This window comes from Mesoplodon mirus, assembly GCF_964341445.2.
Source record: "Mesoplodon mirus genome assembly, chromosome: 18".
Taxonomy (NCBI): Eukaryota; Metazoa; Chordata; class Mammalia; order Artiodactyla; family Ziphiidae; genus Mesoplodon; species Mesoplodon mirus.
This window is the reverse complement of record NC_138994.1, coordinates 18,445,445-18,463,333: the sequence shown is the minus strand read 5'-3', so window position 1 is coordinate 18,463,333 and position 17,889 is coordinate 18,445,445. Positions and strand designations below refer to the sequence as shown.

At 56.5% G+C, this 17,889-nt stretch overlaps 1 protein-coding gene across 3 annotated transcripts; it reads right to left on the bottom strand.

The window, feature by feature from the left end:
* Window positions 1–9,726: 9,726 nt before the first annotated feature.
* USH1G (USH1 protein network component sans) lies at window positions 9,727–17,889 on the bottom strand (the record flags this gene model as incomplete). 3 transcript variants are annotated; one of them, XR_014291913.1, is made up of 5 exons in its annotated part: window positions 17,443–17,889; window positions 13,975–15,192; window positions 12,845–13,013; window positions 10,239–10,392; window positions 9,727–9,853 (listed from the first exon to the last, which is right to left on the bottom strand). XR_014291913.1 is itself a non-coding variant. In XM_082603934.1 (3 exons), the coding sequence occupies exons 1-3, from the start codon at window positions 17,604–17,606 to the stop codon at window positions 13,010–13,012; spliced, it is 1,386 nt and encodes a 461-aa protein (XP_082460060.1). In that variant the 5' UTR covers window positions 17,607–17,889. The 3 variants fall into 3 exon arrangements, 2 of the variants coding, with proteins under 2 accessions (XP_082460060.1, XP_082460061.1); XM_082603934.1 differs by lacking the exons at window positions 9,727–9,853; window positions 10,239–10,392 and having other exon boundaries at window positions 11,316–13,013; XM_082603935.1 differs by lacking the exons at window positions 9,727–9,853; window positions 10,239–10,392; window positions 12,845–13,013 and having other exon boundaries at window positions 13,971–15,192.

The window sequence follows — 17,889 nt, the reverse complement described above, 5'->3', positions numbered from 1 at the left end:
TCCGGAGCCAGAAGCAGCTCGCGGTCCAGGGGCCCCGGCGGGGGCGGGGCGGGGGCACAGAGACCTCAGGGGAGACCCCCGAGGGCCTTCCCTGATTGCCTGATCTCAAATAACTCCCTCGCGTTCTCCCGGACCCCGCACCCCGCTCGGGTTTGTGGTACCATTTTTATCCCATAGCTTAAGTATTTTTCTCAGTAGCACTTAGCGGACTCTCCCACACAAGACACGGACATTTGTTCCCTGTCTCCACCGACCGACTGGACGCTGGTGCCGCCAGGCCTCACTTTGCCGATTTTGCTCAAGCTGTATCTCCAGTACTTTAAACAGTGCACGAAAATATTTTTGAATTCATGGGACAGAAACTTCAAGACCTCACTCTACCCAGACCAGTGGGGGAGTGGGGGCACCCCTTTGAATCCGGCTTTAGCAGCGGTGACCCGTGGAGGGTTGGCTTCCCAGCCCAGTGGCTTTGGGGGTGAGAAGGGATAGCTATAGGGAAAACACGTTCCGAGCTCACCATTCCAGGTGGGGTCCCTCTGCAGTGCCGCTCACTCGGGGGCGGTGCCCGGGTCTGAAGGCCAAGGCAAACAGCCCCCAAGACTTGGGAGCAGCACCCGTCCTAGCCCTTCCCATCAGCCCAGGCCCCGACCCAGTGCTGCTGGAGGCTGGCCTTGGCCCCAGGAGCACGAGACACTGTGTTCTGCAAACACCCTTCTCGGCTCCTGAGGGTCCTTTCTCCTTTTTCTTTTTTGTTTAACTTTCCCCCTGGTTTTATATTGAAGTCCCTTTAAAAATGAGGTCTGGGATGGTGAGGGCAGCAGCAATGGCCTCAGGAGACCTTTGGAGAGGGGGAGGAGGAGGGGGAAGAGGGGAAGGTGGCGGGAGGGAAGAGATGGAGGAGAAGTCTGTGAAAGAGGATCAGGAACACTTAAGACTTCGATTCCTCGGTCTTCCTTGGCATTTTCCTTCACGATTTCTTATGAGTTTATCCCTCCAGTTTTTTATAAAAGGGCAAGATTTCTTTACCAGGTTGCTATTCAAAAGGGCTTACGATTTAATAGGCCAGTTCTCACCACACATACGTCTGGCTCCGTACAGTTTACCACTGACTTCCAGGTACTTATTAGGCTTGGTGTATCCCCCACAACTCTGTGAGGATGACGTCATCCCCATTTAATTGATGGGGGCCCGGATCTGCCCACAGTCACCCCACAGTTATTAAATGGCAAAGCTAGCACTCAAATCCAGGAAGTCTCCTCTAAATCCAATCATCTTTTGTTTTTATCAGAGATTCTTCCTTCTCAAACATACTAGCATTTTCAGGGAGGGGATACCTACAATTTGTTTTTTAATTAATTAATTTTATTTTTTTATTTTTGGCTGCACTGGGTCTTTGTTGCTGTGTGCGGGCTTTCTCTAGTTGTGGCGAGCAGGGGCTACTCTTCATTGCGGTGTGCTGGCTTCTCTTGTTGTGGAGCACGGACTCTAGGAGCACGGGCTTCAGTAGTTGTAGTGTGCAGGCTCAGTAGTTGTGGCACGTGGGCTCAGTAGTTGTGGCACACAGGCTTAGTTGCTCCGCGGCATGTGCGATCTTCCCGGACCAGGGCTAGAACCCGTGTTCCCTGCACTGGCAGGCGGATTCTTAACCACTGCGCCACCAGGGAAGCCCGATACCTACAATTTTTAAAAGAATATTTGATATTAACATGCAACATTGTAATTCTATAAGGGCAGAATCCTACTGCTTTTATTCTATAGACTGGGGAACTTCCTGGTACCAGGAAGCCCCTCTCCAGGCCTGGGCTGCCCTCTGGACCTCTAAGTGGTGCTGGAAGGAGGCAAATGCTGTGTCGAACAGGAGCAGAGGCGGACAAGTATTAGAGGAGCTCAGAGGAGCAAAGAATCCCCATGGGCTGGGGCTGACTGGTAGCCTCCCTGGAGAGAAGCAGACTTAATTTAGAACAGAGTTAAAACAAGAGGGTGCTGCGGGTGTAGATGGCAGGGGGAGGGGCTGTGGGTTGGGAGATGGGGGGAAAAACAAAAATCCGAAAGACTTGAATAGACAGTTCACCAAAGAAAATGTACAAATGGCCAATAAACACATGAAAAGATGCTCCATGTCATTAGTCTCTAGGGAAATGCACATTAAAATCCGAATGACAAAGCCCTTCAGACAGGGAGTATGGCTGGAAATAAATAGCAGGGCAGCGCTAAGCATTGGCAAGGGGATGTGGGGTAACTGACCTCTCATTCGTTGTTGATGTGAGTAGAAAGTGGTACAAACCCTTTGGAAAACAGTTTGGCAGTTTCTTTTAAGGTAATGTACACTTACCCTATGACCCAGCAATTCAGTTCCCAGGTATTCACCCAAAAGGAATGAAAGCGAGTCCATATAAACACGTGAACCTGAACAATCATCACAGCATTATTCGTTATAGCCAAGCTGGAAACAGAGAATGGAGAATGGACACAGCAGCTATGATACACTCACACAACCTACACGATAAAAAGGAGGAGTTGGCGCAGGCAACAGTGTAGATGAGCTGATAGATGTAATCTCACAGACATTATGCGGAGGGTAAGAAGACACAATTACTTTCTATGATCCCTTTTATAAATTCAAGAACAGGCGGAACTAATATACAGTGATAGAAATCAGATCAGGGACTTCCCTGGTGCCGCAGTAATTAAGAACCCGCCTACCAACGCAGGGGACACGGGTTCGAGCCCTGGCCCGGGAAGATCCCATGTGCCGCAGAGCAACTAAGCCCACGCGCCACAACTACTGAGCCCGCACGCCTCAACTAGAGAGCCCGTGAGCCTCAAATAAGACCGATGCAGCCAAATAAATAAATATTTTTTTAAAAAGAAGGAAATAAAATCAGTCCTTGCCTAGGGATGAGTGGGTGGGGGACATTCATTACAAAGGGACATGAGGAAACTTTCTAGGAGGAGGGAAATGATCTGTATCTTGATTGTGGTGGTGTTTACGTGGATGCAGACATCTGTCAAAAGTCACTGACATGCACACTCAAAAATGGGTGCATTTTATTATAGTTAATTACACCTCAGTAAAGTCAACTAAAGCAACAACAAAACAGCAAAGCAGATTTCCCTTTAAAATTCAACGAGCTGAACACTTCCCTAGGTATATACTCAACAGAAATGCAAAGAAACATACAAAAACATTCATAGCAACAGTACTCAAAATAGGCAAAAACTGGGGACAACTCAAATGTCCCCCAACAGGAGAAGAATAAATAAAATATGGGGAACTGCCTGGCAGTCCAGTGGTTAGAACTCTGCGCTTTCACTGCCATGGGCCCTGGTTCGATCCCTGGTCGGTGAACTAGATCCCACATGCATGCCACAACTAAGAAGTCCTCGTGCTGCAACTAAAAACAAAAAAAAAAAGATCCCGTATGCCACAACTAAGACCCAGCGCAGCCTAAATAAATAAATATATATATTTAAAAAAATAGATGGTGGAGAAGACTCCAGTCCAAGCCTGAGACAAGTGAGCCCTCCTCTCTGACCCCAAGAGGCTGGGTGCTCATGGACCTACCCAGGCATCAATAGCATGGGGGCTGTGGTGTTAGATGATGTTGGGTTTGGCCTTCCTGGGATCTCCGGTATTCCCTACCCCGGGGCAGTGATGAGTCCTCCCTTCTGCGATCCAGATTTCTATTTGCTGGGGTTCATTGGGGTTAATTATTGTTGTGGTTGGTGTAGGGTGGGAGGGAGACCAGCCCTGGCCCCAGGCCTGGAGGGGGCATCCTGAGAGTCAGGGATGGATTTGGAGACTTGGAGGGTTGGGACTGGGAGGCTGGGGGGCACAGGGTGGATTAGAAAGTCACCTCCTACCAGCAATATAGCCATTTCTGTGCTCTAAGTCTAGGTGAATGGGTCTTTAACACTTTCTTGTCTTCCACCCATGGATGCCACCCCCCAAATCATCAAAGCCCAGGGAGGCCCAGCTCTGTGGGGCAAGTGGCATTATTCACAGGGGTGGGGCTGAGTGAGCTAGGGGAGAAGTGGCCTGGCCTCTGGCTCAGATCTTGGTCAGCTGAGAGTGGGACTAGCAACCCAAGTGCTTCTGGCTCCAGCAGGGCCGGGCCACATGGACAGGGTGTCTCAGCAACAGCCTCCCCTTGAAGGACCCTCCCCCACACTTCCATAGTTACCTGCGGCCTCTATCTCGCCATTCTGCGGGGACACAGCCAGCTTGGTGATGGCCCAGAGGCAGGTCAGGGAGCAAGAGGGGTGAGGGAAAAGGGCCCGACCTTGAGCTGGCGGGGATGCTGCTGAGGCTCTGGTGCCATCTGTCCATCCCCACCTTACAGGAACAGAGGCCCAGGCTTCCTCAGCAACTTAGGTAATAGAAAACCCAAGGCTGGAGCTCAGCCACACAGACTGCCGCCTCATGAGGTTTTCCAAGGGTCATCTGGTCCCTCCCCCTGCATCAGGGCAACACCACAGTCCAGTGTGTGTGAGTGACTCTGGGGTATGCAGCAGCCTGAAGTGGGTGTGGGGTCCCGGTGGGGCGAGTGCCAGGGCTGGAGCGGGGAGTAAGGGCCGACACTCTTGCACAGTGTGGAGGCAGCTGAGAACAGTGTCTGGAGGGGGGCTCTGGACACAGACACCCCCAGGTTCCCGTCCTTGCTGTGTGACCTTAGGTAAATCACTTGGCTTCTCTGGGCCTCAATTTTCCGAGAGGGTGATTCAGAGTGGATGAAGGTGATACTATGTACTTTACCAGGTAGGTAATAAAAGGGCAAATGCTCAAGGTAGATGCACTGTCACCAAGGTAATGCCATTTCTTGGGCTATTGTAATTATAACATTATTGTTACCTTAGCTATTGTTATGGTTTAAATCTAACATATATTGGTATCAGTAATGATACTCATAAATGGTTTCCATTTCCAGTGAGAAAAGGGCCTGAACATGCTCACTCCCTCTATTCTCCTCCTTGCCCACATGTTGTGTGTGTGTGTGTGTGTGTGTGTGTGTGTAGAGGCCTGGGGTTCAGGAGTGTGATGACTCCTCCCACTTCTGCTCTGCAATACTGTGCAGGTGTGATGAGCATAAAAAGGGGCATTTGGGGGACAACCCAGCGTGACAGTTCTCTCTGCTACCAGCTCAGAGATGCCCAGGCCTGGCTGGTGCCCACTGAGCCCTCCCCCATCTCCAGATTCCCTTCGACCAGGTCCCTGGGCTGGTCCTCTACCTACTGGGTGTCAAGGCTCTGATAAGTGCTCTGTGTAGTTTATCCACACAACTGGCCTATAAGGTGGGGTATAATTATCCCCACTTACAGACTAAAAACATCGAGGCTTGGAACAACAAATTGGCCTTCCCAGCAAGCATCAGAGCTGTGAGCCCCATTTGGCTACCGTGACCCAGGGGCAGGGCCCACCAGGCCCCTTGGTACCTTGACTGCCCCAAAAGGTAGATGTGTCTCTACCCCATTCCCTGACTTCTGGACCACTGGTCTTTCTCCCCCTCCCGCCCACCCCCTCCCCTGGGGCTCTGACCCCAACAAGCCTGTCACCGAGAGAGAGATTGGAGGGAGCTTTGCAGGAACCCTCAGCTCAAGGTGAGGGATGGGCCCGGGAGGTGGGCGGCCAGAGCTTCAAACTTCCAGTCTAAAGGAGCTAGGGCCCTAAAAACAAGTAATAGGTGGGAGGGGGAGCCTAAAACAGACTCTAGACAAAGTCATGGAGCCTCTGTGTGTGCTCACACACTCACATGCACACACGTGCGCACGCACACCTCTCCTCTGGGAAACTTGGAAACCCCGAAGTAAAGATAAATGAGCAAAACTACAGAGACACACAAGCACACTCAGGCTCATAAATACATACAAGCTTCACAGGAAGCTTTGGATCTGCTACACCCACCCCATGTATGCATGGATCCACATCAGGGTCCTTGCCACATCACACACACACACACACACACACACACACACGCCAACACATGGGCACAGAGCAGTCAGTGGTACAGCTGAGAGGCTGAGCAGGAGACAACAGGAACGGAGGAAGTAGAGGCAGTGAGAGCCACCTGCCCCCCTCCCACCTCCCCAGACCCAGGCAGCTGAGCCCCTGTTCTGACCTGGGGAGCCTCTGAGCTGCCCTCGTGCAGGGTGAGCACCGGGGGAGGCGGCACAGTGAATGGGGGAGGTTGGGGCCGCCAAGGAGAGTCTGGGGTGCGAATCCCACAGCCCTGACACTTCTGCGCTCAGAGGCTTGGAGAAATGACTTAACCTGCCTGAGCCCCGGTTTCCTTACCCGTGACGCAGGGCAGTGGTACCGTTCTCGTGGGTTTGCTGCGCCCGGTATGTAGAAAGTGCTAGATACGTGTTCTGAGAAGGCAGCTGGCCGCGTACAGCAGTGCGAATGGCCCAGAATAGCCATCCTGGCTTATGCAGTTCCTAGCAGGTCATTGCCCCCCTGAACCTGGAGCTTGTAAATAATGCCTTCCTCCCCTTGCCCTGCTCAGATGGCTGTTGTGAGACTTGAAGAGACAGTGCTGTGAGGGGCAGTTTGATTCTGTGGATAAAGAGAGCCCCCGTGGGGCAGTGAGGTCAGGGGCCAGCCTCCACTGGTAGCTGCTGTTGCCCCCGAGAAAGCCCCCTCCCCTGCCCACCCGTTACTGTTCAGGGTCCAGTGGGGCAACTTCCCAGATGTGTGTACATCCAGAGCAGGGAGAGGGTCCCGCAGCCCTCAGAACACTTGCCCTTGCAGACCTTCCCGGGCCTGTGGAATAAAGAAGTCAGAGTAGATGAAGGTAGAAATAGTGCCCGGGGGATTTGCAGCTTTCCAGGGCTCACCACACTGCATGCCCCAAGAGCTTTCTCGAAAGACCAAGCATTCGGGGCTCTGAATGGACTTGCCAGAAGTTTCCCCACCTCAGGCTCCAAATCCCATAGGAGTTAGTCATTCAGCGATAGAAACCCAGGGAGGGCTCACTGCCCTCAACCTTCCTGGAGGAAACAGGGTGATGAGAGGCAGCCAGTCCAGGGTCAGACAGATGACGAGTCAGGCCCTGTTTGTGCTCTTACTGGCTATGTGACCTGAGCAACGACTTGGTGTCTTGGAGTCTCGGTTTTCTCCTCTGTCAGATGGGTTTAATAATCCCCTGTCATTATTAAATGAGGCTGTCATGAGGATTCACCGAAATCACAGATGTCAAGTGCTGACATACAGCAGGTGCTCAGTAAATGCTCTCCATCATGATGAGACACAGCACAGTGGGAGCCAGCCTGACTAGGTCTGAGACAGCTTGGTTAGAAATTCAGGGGTTCCCACAACCCACCACCTCAGGTTCAATAATTTGCTAGAACAGCTCACAGAGCTCAGAAAAGCACTTTACTTACATTTACTGGTTTATTATAAAGGTTATGCATGAACAGCCAGATGAAGAGATACATAGGGTACAGGAGGGTCCCAAGTGCAGGAGCCTCTGTACCCAACTCCACGTGGAGTCGGCGTGTGGATGCGTTCACCAACTCAGAAGCTCTCCGAGCCCTGTCGTTTAGGGATTCTTATGGAAGCTTCATCATGATCAATTATTAACTCAACCTCCAGCCCCTCTCCCCTCCCCACAAAGGATGGGGGGTGGCGCTGCAAGTTTCAAGCTTCTAATCGTGGCCTGGTCTTTCTGGTGACCAGCCCCCATCCTGAAGCCGTCAAAGAGCCCACCCAGAGTCACCCCATTAGAACAAAAGATGCCCCTGTCATCCCAGGAAATTCCAAGGGATGTAGGAGCTCTGTGTCAGGAGCCAGGAGCAGAGACCAGTTATCTATTTCTGATTATGTCACAGACACCAAGAGAGACTGAGACGTGGAGAGATGAGATAATAGAAAGAGGGGGAGAGAGGAGGACACCAGGAGTCCCAGTGTCACAGGGAGAAATGGGACCAAGAGACAAGAAGACAAAAAGAAAGCAGGCAGACTCTCTGGGAGAAAATACTTGTGCAAGCCTGCTCCCCCATCTCAGCAGGCCTGAGACACAAAGTTTTACCCTCCCAAACTGTCCCCCAGTATCCTGTCCAGTGGCCCCATGACCCGACCTGCCCTCTCTCAGCCCAGCTCCCCCCAGGGCAGGTGAGCACTCTGTCTCAGACCATGTGCTTGGGCTGCTGAAGCTGCCAGCATGTCCCCACCCCACCTCAGGCTGAGTCTGGCACCTGCTCAGGACCAGGCATGCCCAGGTCAAGGGGACCCAAGATCAAGGACAACCCCCATCAAACGGTACAGTACAAGTGCTTGGGGGCCTACAGCACCGTGGTTAGGCCCGCAGGGTTAGGCCCGCAGGTTTCAGTATCGCGGACATTTGTCCTTGAGGCCTAGGTCACCTCCTAATAGCTCTGTGACTTTGGGCAAGTCATATCACCGCTCTGACCCTCTGTTTTCCCACCTGTAAAAGGGGATAATAATCATAATATGGTCCTTGTTCATAGGGTTGTGATTTTATTGCGAGGGGTAAATGTATATAAAGTGCTTAACATAAGCACCTGACACCTTACAAGCTCTCAACAATTGATAGTAAAAACTTGAAAGCTTATCTCTGGGCATAGGGGTGGCAGAAGGGACAAAGGTCAGGGATCCTGAACTTTTCTTAATTTACTGGGACCTTGGGCACACCAGAAAACCTTTCTGATACTCAATATCTTCACCTATGAAGGCTAAAACCCCTCACCTGCCTTGGTCAAGTTCAGACAGTAGCATGAGGTGGACCCAGGCCAGTGGGCATGCGACTCGCCCTCCGTAAAAGATACCCAGCTCCTTGGGCACCTCAGGAACAGCTCTGGCTTCTCCCTGGGTCCTTCCACTAGATGGTGGCTAGCTATTTCTTAACCGCTGGCTGGATTGTCAACGCCCCCTGCTGGTCAGATGCGGATGCCCGCAGGGCTGTCTCCAGGAGCTAGTGTGATTGGTGCGGCTCGGGTTCACTCTTATATAGGGGTCAGAAAAGCAGGACTGCTCCCTGGAACTGCCTAGGACTCACCTACTGGGCGGCTGGGACCACAGATGCAAGGAGTGCCCCACGGGCCTGTTTCAGACCACCAATAACCGTGATCATTAGTAACTGATGTGCAGTAAATAGCGAGCAGCATGTTAAGTGCTTTCCGCGCATCATCATTTCACCCTCCTAATGACCTGTGAGGTTAACACTTATTGATATATTATAATAAACTGTAATACCTATTTTTCAGATGAGGAAACAGACTCCGAGAGACTGGGTAACTTGCCCAAAGCAACACAACTAAAAAGGCGCAGAGCCAGTTTTGCTGCCCAGATCAGGCTGTCTCCTGAGTATGGCCACCTCCCGTACAACCCAGGCTTGTCTCCGAGAAGGTGACACAGGCACATGCTGGGAGGACAGGGGTAGGGTGCTGTCCAGGACTGGTCTAACTTGGGGACAGGAGGCAGCTGGCACCATGGGTAGGATCATGAGACCTAGTGTCACTTTGCCCACTTGACTGCTCTGTGATCTTTGGCCAGCCCCTTGCCATGCGGCCCCGGTTACTTCATCTGTAAAATGAGAAGTCTGTGGGACTTCCCTGGCGGTCCAGTGGTTAAGACTCTGCGCTTCCACGGCAGGGGGCAGGAGTTCGATCCCTGCCCGGGGAACTAAGATCCTGCATGCTGCCCAGAGCAGCCAAAAAACAAAAGAGAGAGAGAGAAGTCTGTGCCACATACCCGGAGGTCCTTCCTGCCTCTGATTGATTCCACCACTCCCACCTCCATCAAATCGGTAATCTCATTTATGATGTAACTTCACAGCAGTCTAACTAATGCTTCTTAACCTGGGGTCCCCGGACCTCTCCGCACTTCAGGAGCTGTCTGGAATTACAAGGAAAGTTGTATATGAGTGTATATGTATTTCAACGTGTATTTTCCCAGGGCAAGTGTCCATATTGGCACCAGATTCTAATCCCCAAAAGCAAAGAATCATTCATTATTCTAGCTTTTTAGAATTTCCTTAACCCCCATCTAAATTTTTAGGGGGGCAAGTAGACAAAGCTGAGTCCCTACCATGTAAAGTTCTTCCCTTCACTGTGTTTAAAGTACCCTCAGGCTTCCTGGCACCACACCTGCTCCTGCACCCCAGTCTTCTACCCTCCAGCCACACTGACCCATGGAAGCTCCAGCCCCCACTGCTTCCAGTTAGTCTCTGCCTCCACACTGATGCTCCGACCTCCTCTATCTTGTCTTTGCGAGTGCTCACCCCCATGTCCTTCCCTGGACCAGCGGTGCCAGGAGGCTGGTCTTTAGTGAGGTAGGTGCAGTGACCAGGACGGCCAGTAGGGGTCGCAGGGCGGAGGAGCCACGAGGAGCACCAAGGGCAGAATCTCGCAGTCTTTATTGGCCCCCTTGGCAGCCTGGAGGTGAGGAAAGCATGGCAGCAGTCAGGAGGCCTGTGTTCTGGGTCTGGACTTTCCCCTCCATAGGGCTCAGATTTTCCATCTGTAAAGTGGAGGGAGGTGGCCTAGAATCACTAGATGGTTGCTGGGCAATCTTGCTGCACCAATGTCCTGTGGACATTTCTGATGCTGCTGGAGGGAAGAGGCTGTCCTGAAGTGCCCTTGGCAGAAGCACTTGGCCCAGCAGCCTTAGGGAATGAAACAAAATGACTCCAGGGCCCCTTCCCAGACTTGACTAAGAAAACAGAGCCCCTTGTCGTGCAGCTTAAGGGGAAGCCTTACCCCTGGGAGAAAGGACGGCTCTAAGTAGGGCTGCCGCATGAGCTGCCTGGGGTGATGAGGGAAATGGAGACCCCACTGGAGGCCCCCCAGGGGTGGGCTGGGGCCTTGAGATCGGGGCTCATGGGACCTTGGTGATAGGTGACAGCCTCCTAGTGTACAGCGTCTGCCCATGTCTGGAGAAGCTCAGGGGGACCTGGTGGGAAGGCAGGAAGTGTTGACCTGCCCTCAGCAGCTGCAGTGGACAGGCCTGGACCATCGTCCTCACTCAGCTGCTGGGGGGGTCTCCTGTCCCAGTTCTGACCCCTCCCTCTCCATCAGCTCTAAATTCTGGGTCCAGAGAGAGAGCAAGGTGAAGACTCGGGGATGAGGGAGGGCCCTGCAGAGATGCATGGGGTGGGGGAGTGCCCTACCATCTATCCCAGGATCCCTCCAAGGAAGAGGGCCAAGTCCTCATAGGCACAAAAAGACCCTCTCCCTCTCCCGCCTCCACCCTCTTGCTTTCTTCACCCTACCCGTCTCCCACCCACAAATGATTAAAACAAGACACAGGCATGACAAGGATGGAGAAGGTTCTCTACAAAAATTATAATGAGCCTGAGGGAGGGGTACCTTGTACAGTGGTGGGAATCGGGGAGCCCGCCCCCCACCCCAGCACTGAGAGAACAGGGAGGGGACTGAGGCCGTACACGGACAGGGAACAGGAAAGAGCAGCACCTGGGGCTCCGGGAAGCTCAAGTCGGCACTTGGGGGTGGCCCCAGGCCCAGAGAACAGGGAGAAGGACTGCAGTGGGCTCAGGGTGGCAGTGGCAGGCGGCCAAGCCTTCAGTGTGGGCACAGGGACCACCTCCATCACGCCCCCAGCTCTGAGCAGGTGTGTGCCCGGGGACCCACGCTCAGACAGACACACCAGAGGGAGGCCTGTGGCATTTTGGGGGGGTTCTCTCTCCCCTGCACCAGCCAAGGGGGGACCAGGAAGAAGCTGGGGGCTGTGGCAATGCTCCCGGTAGGAGCTGCTTCCTAAGCTGAAGGACAGGGACGGGGGCACCACTGTTGACAGAGGAGGAAGGGCACATCTGCATGCGGTGTGTATGTGCACACCGTGTGGGCTCCTGAGTGACCCTCCCACGTCCGTGACCTTGGTCTGAGGACCCTCTGAGGCTGGCCTTTCCCCTGGTCTCACCAGCATCACAGAGCAGGGACCCGTGCAGAACTCTCCCCTACCCGCTACCCATGCAGAATCAGGCAGCCACCCAGCTGCTTCCAGACCTTGCCCAGAGCCCTGGGGACCTGGGGACAATCAGCAGTTTAGACTGTCCACATCCTCAGGCTCCCGTGTCCACATGGCAGGACTTGCCCACACGAGGCTGGACACCCAGCCACAACCAGTCTCTGCCTGGTTTGGGCCTGGGAGACTCTGAGCCAGTTGGCAGATGCCTTTCCCCAGCCCAGAGATGCCCGCCAAGCCTCGAGGCCATAATACTGTAGCCAGTCGCTCTAGCACCTTGGATCTATTGCCCTGACCCTCTGGGATCCCTGGGGTTGGGGGCACCAGGCTGCACAACCAAGGAGAGAGTGAGTGGAGAAGGACAGGGCGGGGAGGGCGGAGTCAGGCTGGGCCCCACCCCGGGGTAAGCTGGAAGGGCACCGGTCACCCCCACCCCAGCCCAGCCTGGCACTCCAACTCTCCAGCATGGCCAGTGGGAGAAGGAGAAGGGGACTGGCCGTGCTTGGGGCAGGGTGGGGACTAAAGCTGGGGCATTTGGCTGAAGAGTCTAGCTGGGAACCTCCTCTCTGGGGTGTACAGGGGGAGGGGAGGCAGCCCAAACTCTTCCTGCACAAAAATGTAGGAGGGGAGTCTCCAGACTGAGCAGACCACAGGACCCGTAGAGGAGGGGTGGGGACAGACAATGGCCCCGGGGCAAGCCATGCCCACTCGCACCACAGGCTCCCATCCAGCTCTGATGGGCTGGTCATCTAGTGGCCCCTGCCCTGGCACTGGGGCTGGCCTTCCACGAATGCACACGTGCTTTAGAGCCACTCAGAGAGAGGTGGCTTAGGGGCCCCAGAACCCCTCAGAATTGATGTTCTGAGTCACTCTCTTGGCCTTCCAGGTGCCTCCAGGCCATACCCTCTGCGGCAGAGTGGGGACAGGCTCTCAAGGGAGATGACCGCATGGTCCTCGCTCCCGGGAAGCGGCTGGGGAGCTGCAGGGCTGGCAACTGTGAGGACCTCGTGGTCCCACCATGGGTGTGGCAACTTGCAACTCTTTTTGGTATGGGGATAGGAGCCCCTGTTATCTGTGGAGAAAGAGACAGAAACAGACCTCAGATAAGGGCCTTTGCAGACAGCATTTTAAGTCAGGACCAAATATTCTGACCACTTACCCTCTCTAGGCAGACTGATGATCAGGGATGGGGACGCTGGCCCCAAACTCTAAACCAGACTTCCTCCCAAACCCACCCCTGCCCAGCCATGCAGGGTAAAGGCCATAGATACCAAAAGGGGGCGGCGGTGTTTGCTGGGCTTGTGGGATGCCAGGATGGAGAGTCAGGGCAGGGATGGGTCAACAGCACTGCCAGTTTGACAGCAGCCTTGGGCTCCCCATGATGGCTTTTTGAACATGACAACTCTGCCCTCAAGGCCACTGTTGGCCCTGTTGGGAGTATCTGCTCATGTTTCTGGTTACAAGGTTCAGGGACCAGTAGGTAAAATATCTGCCTTGAGGGCTTGGGCGTTTGGTGAGATGACTGGCTGCCACACCCTCCATCCCACGGGAGTCACCTTGTCCTCCCTAGGCTCTAGAGCCACACAGACCAGGGATCAGGCCCAGCTCTGCACTGAGCAGCAGCAGGACCATGGGTGAGCTACTCTAAGCCTCTGAACCTCCACTTGCTCACCTGTAAAATGGGGAGGATATAGCCCCTGCACATGAGAGGACTTGTGCAAGGGCAACTCCAGTACCCAGGAGATGGGAGGGCTCAAAATGTCCCGGCTGTGACTACTATGACTACTGGGTCTCATCCATACAAAGACACCCATTTTCCTGCATTCTGACTTCTTCAAAATCGAGGTGCATTTGACATCAGCAATGTACACTGGCAGCTTCTTTTTCCGAATTGGGGGGTAAATACTGGGGCCTCTTGGAATTGACGGCGACCTAGTTATTATCCCCCACCCGAAAAGGGAGACAGATCCACGCCCACCCCAGGGCCTTTCAAGCCCTATCTTCCCATCCCCACCGAGGCTCTGGGCACTCACAACTCTGTGTCCTCCAGGGCCGGCGGGCGCTCCAGCGCCTGCCTCCGCCTCCGCACGGCCCCCATGATCTTCTTGCGGGGTCCCAGGGGGACGCTGATGCTGCGGAGGTCGAGGTCCGAGCACAGCATGAGCGCCTCGAGGTCGATCTTCTCCTGCCGCAGGATGGAGGTGAAGCCCTCCATGTGCAGGGAGGCCAGGAACGTCTCCAGCGGGCTCGTCTCGGGCTCCAGGTCCTCATCCAGGCCCAAGTCCAGCTCGTCCCAGGGCAGCTCCTCCCCGCAGCTGCGGTCCTGCAGGCTGTTGGCACTGCCCAGGCTGTCGTCGTCGAGGCTGGGGGAGCTCTGAAGCCGACCCCGCGGCGTGCCCGCGCCGTCCAGCGCCGCGTCCTCGCGGCCCAGGCCGTGCAGCCCGCTGCTCAGGTAGTTCCTGCGGAACACCATGGTGCCCAGGCCCGGGCGGGTAAACAGGGAGTCGTGGCCTGAGTCGGTGCTGACCTCCGAGCGCGCAGGCTCGGCCGCCAGTGTGGCACGGGAGACGCTGTCCTCGTCGGAGAGGAACATGTCCCGGAGCGGGGCGCGGCCCCACTCCTTGGGGTTGGCGTAGGTGCCCTGGCGCACAAACATCACGTCACTGCCCAGCTGCAGGCCCGAGAGCGAGCGCACGCTCTTGCGGCCGTCCTCGGAGATCTTGAAGGTGCCTTCGCCGCCCTGCTTGCGCCGCTCCAGCTTCTTCTGGATCTTGGTCTTGCCCTTGGCGGTGCCGTGCAGCGTGGCCTGCGAGTAGGGCAGGTGGCTGCCGAGCGCCAGATGCTGCAGCCGGCGGCTCAGGGTGCTGGACGTGAGGCTGGAGAAGCTGAGCGTGTCCGAGCGCTCGGCCAGCTCGCGCCGGTAGCGCCGTTCCATGCGCTCGTGGTGCTTGCGCTGCATCTTGGCGCACTCGCGGATGCGCCGCTCCGCCTCGCGGAAGGCCTTGTCCTTCAGCTTGCCCACCAGCTTGGGGTTGAGGCTGCTCTGCTTGGCCGCGATGGAGTCCAGGTAGCGCACGCATTCCATGTGGCCCTTCATGGCGGCCATGTCCAGCGGCGTGTGGTAGTCGTTGTCCAGGCACCAGATGTTGGCCCCGAAGGACACCAGGAAGGAGAGGCAGTGCAGGTGGCCATTGGAAGCTGCCAGGTGCAGGGGCGTGTTGCCCCAGATGTCACACTTGTCCGGGTCACCCCTGCAGGGAGGACACGCGGGGAGGGGTGATGAGCCATCGCAAGCTCAGGCAGGCAGTCGGCAGCGGCTGCCGGGGGTGGAGCGCCCAGCCTGGATGAGCTTCCCCACAGGCACACCAGAGGGGCTCGACGGCCCGAGATCTCTCCTCTGACTCCGGGAGACACGCAGCCCGGAGCCTCGGGGCGCAGCTCGAGCGAGCCCAGGGTTAAAGATGGCTCCAGGCTCGCAGTGGGTGGGGCGACAGAGAAGGCGGGGCCGGGGCGGGGCCTTCCCCAAGAGAACTGAGGGCTGGGAATCTCAGGGGATAAATATTTAATGCCCAGAGAGAAAGGAGTGAATTATTCATGGGGCCCGGCGGGGAGCTGGCCCAGAGAGGTGGTGGGCCAGGGCCGAGTCTGGGTCTCTAAGCAGGCACGGCGGTGAGTGTGGCTGCCAGTGCAGGAGTGACCGAAAAAGAGGACGAGAGGGTCGTGTGTGCTGGGCCTGAGGCCTGGGGGAGTGTGTGAGGGTGCGTGCCTGCGTGTCGCCGGGCACGGCCACGTCTGCAGGGAGCAGGGCCAGGCCTGGCAAGGCCGCGTGTGAGAGCAGGTGTCGGGTCTTGGCCTGGGCCAGGAGGGGAGCATGGGGGCAGCCAGGACTGGAGGGGAGGGGAAGGGCAGCCTGCAGCCTGGGCCCAGCTGCCCTCCCCTCCCGGGGCGGCCCCATCTTCGGGAGCCCTGTGAGGCGGCTGGCTCGGGCAGGTCCAAGGGACCCACGCAGCCCCCTCCAACACCCTCCGCGCCAGACTGTGCCCCCCTTGGGCACCCTCCCCCTGGCTCTCCTCCAAGCTTGCGCCTCCCTCAGGGACCTAGCTCAGGCCCTCTGCCCCACTCTAATGAGGGCGCCACCCCGCAGGGCTGAAGGAAGAATCACTTCATTGTCTCAGCAGCTCCTGCCCACACTCCCCAGCCCCCCACCCCCGCATTCCCCTCCCCACTTCCCTTACTGGTCTTCAAGTCCTTTGAGACAGGAGCTACTGGGCGTCTGGCCCACACCCCATCAAGCACCAACCCTCACCCTCTGTAGGAGCTGGGGGGGGGGAGTTGGTGCACCAAGGGGGGCCCCCTAGTCCCCTCCTCCCACGAATCTCTCCAAGGGGGGAGCAGGATGGCAGATCACTGTGTGACCTCTTCGCATGGACAGGGGCCAGTCTCGGCGTCTTGGAACATGGTTCCGCTTGCCTGATCTTAGGGGCTGCTTCCACCTGTTGCTGGGCCCGGGGAGCAGCTGTGGAGGGAGGGCAAAGGGGGGTTCCCCACCTACTCCATGCTCAAACCACAGGCCAGCTCCTGGCACCAGGCCAGCTGGGCCCCTTTCCCTCCACCATGATTTCCCAGGGCCTGAGATGTTCATGTAAACCCTCCTGGGGCATCTCATACATCCCTTTTCCTTGTCCAGGCCTTCCTGGTCCCCAGGTCAACCTGACTTCTCTTTATTAAACCGCTGGGGCTGGCAAGTTGTCCACAGGGTCATTCAGCCGTAGGGAGCCCATGTCAGTGGCCCTGGACGTCACATTCCTCAACTGCTACTTCCTAGCCCCTTCCCTGGCCCTGACACCTGGATTCAATGCCCACTTGTCCCCCCAGACAACTCCAAAGGGAGGTTGATGGAGCCCGTGGTGGGGGAGGGGCACAGAGGGAGTTAATGGGGTGGCTGAACCGAGTGGCATTTGGCACTGTGGACAGTGCCCACAAGTCCCAGGGATGAGCAGGGAGAGAGCTGTGTGGAATCCAGTGTGTGGGGAGGTGTGGCCGCCGGCTGGACCCCTTGGACCACAGGCTGGGGGTGGGCAGTGAAGAGCTTCTCCTTTCCCAACCCCCCTTCCGGCCCCTCTGAGGCTTCTGCTCTTTCTCTCCGGGTCTCACTATGCCCTTCACTCTTGCTTCCCGGTGATACCACCCAGGAGATCCCTCTCACCTTCTCCTCACTCTGAAGCCCCTCCCACAATCATGGACCCCCAAGTCCCAGTCCCTCTCCTCCTAGCCCCACATCCAGGTCACAAATGTCACAGGCCTCAGTTTGTTTCCTCCTCCCACGACTGCCAATCTCCAAGGTTCCACCTTAGGGTCTGTCCTAGGGAAGAGGGTGGCACGGCGTAGTGGTTGGGGGGAGATGCCATGGAGTTGGGGGGTGGTGTCTCAGGGGCCTAGAGCGGCCCTGAGACTCTCAGTCCTCCCCGGAGGGGCTTGGGCGGGGACAGTGGGGTACTCACCCTCGACTCACGATGAGGCGCAGTGACTCCAGGTTGCCGTGGTAAGCAGCCCAGAGGGTGGGGGTCATGCCATCCTCGTCGGGGGCGTTCAGCTCCTTCCTGGTGGCCTCCTTGAGGAGTTCCAGGTAGCCGTCCCGAGCCGCCCGGTGGTACTGGTCGTTCATGGCGCCTGACTTGGACGGGGCGGGCAGGGGACACGGGGAAATGCCCCCCGCGGGGGAGGGCGGCGGGGTTAGAGCTGAGGCATGGGGTTGGGGGAGGGGGCCGGGCAGGGGCCGGGGCCGCCAGCCCCCGCCGCCGCAGACAGAGGATGCGGAGCGCCAGAGCCGCCGCTACTCGGACATCTGAGCCGCTCAGCGGGCGGGGAAGGTGGGAGGAGGATCTCCCGCTGCCCAGAGGGCCGCCCCGGGCTGCCCCTGGGTCCTAAACTCCCTGCTCCCGAGCACA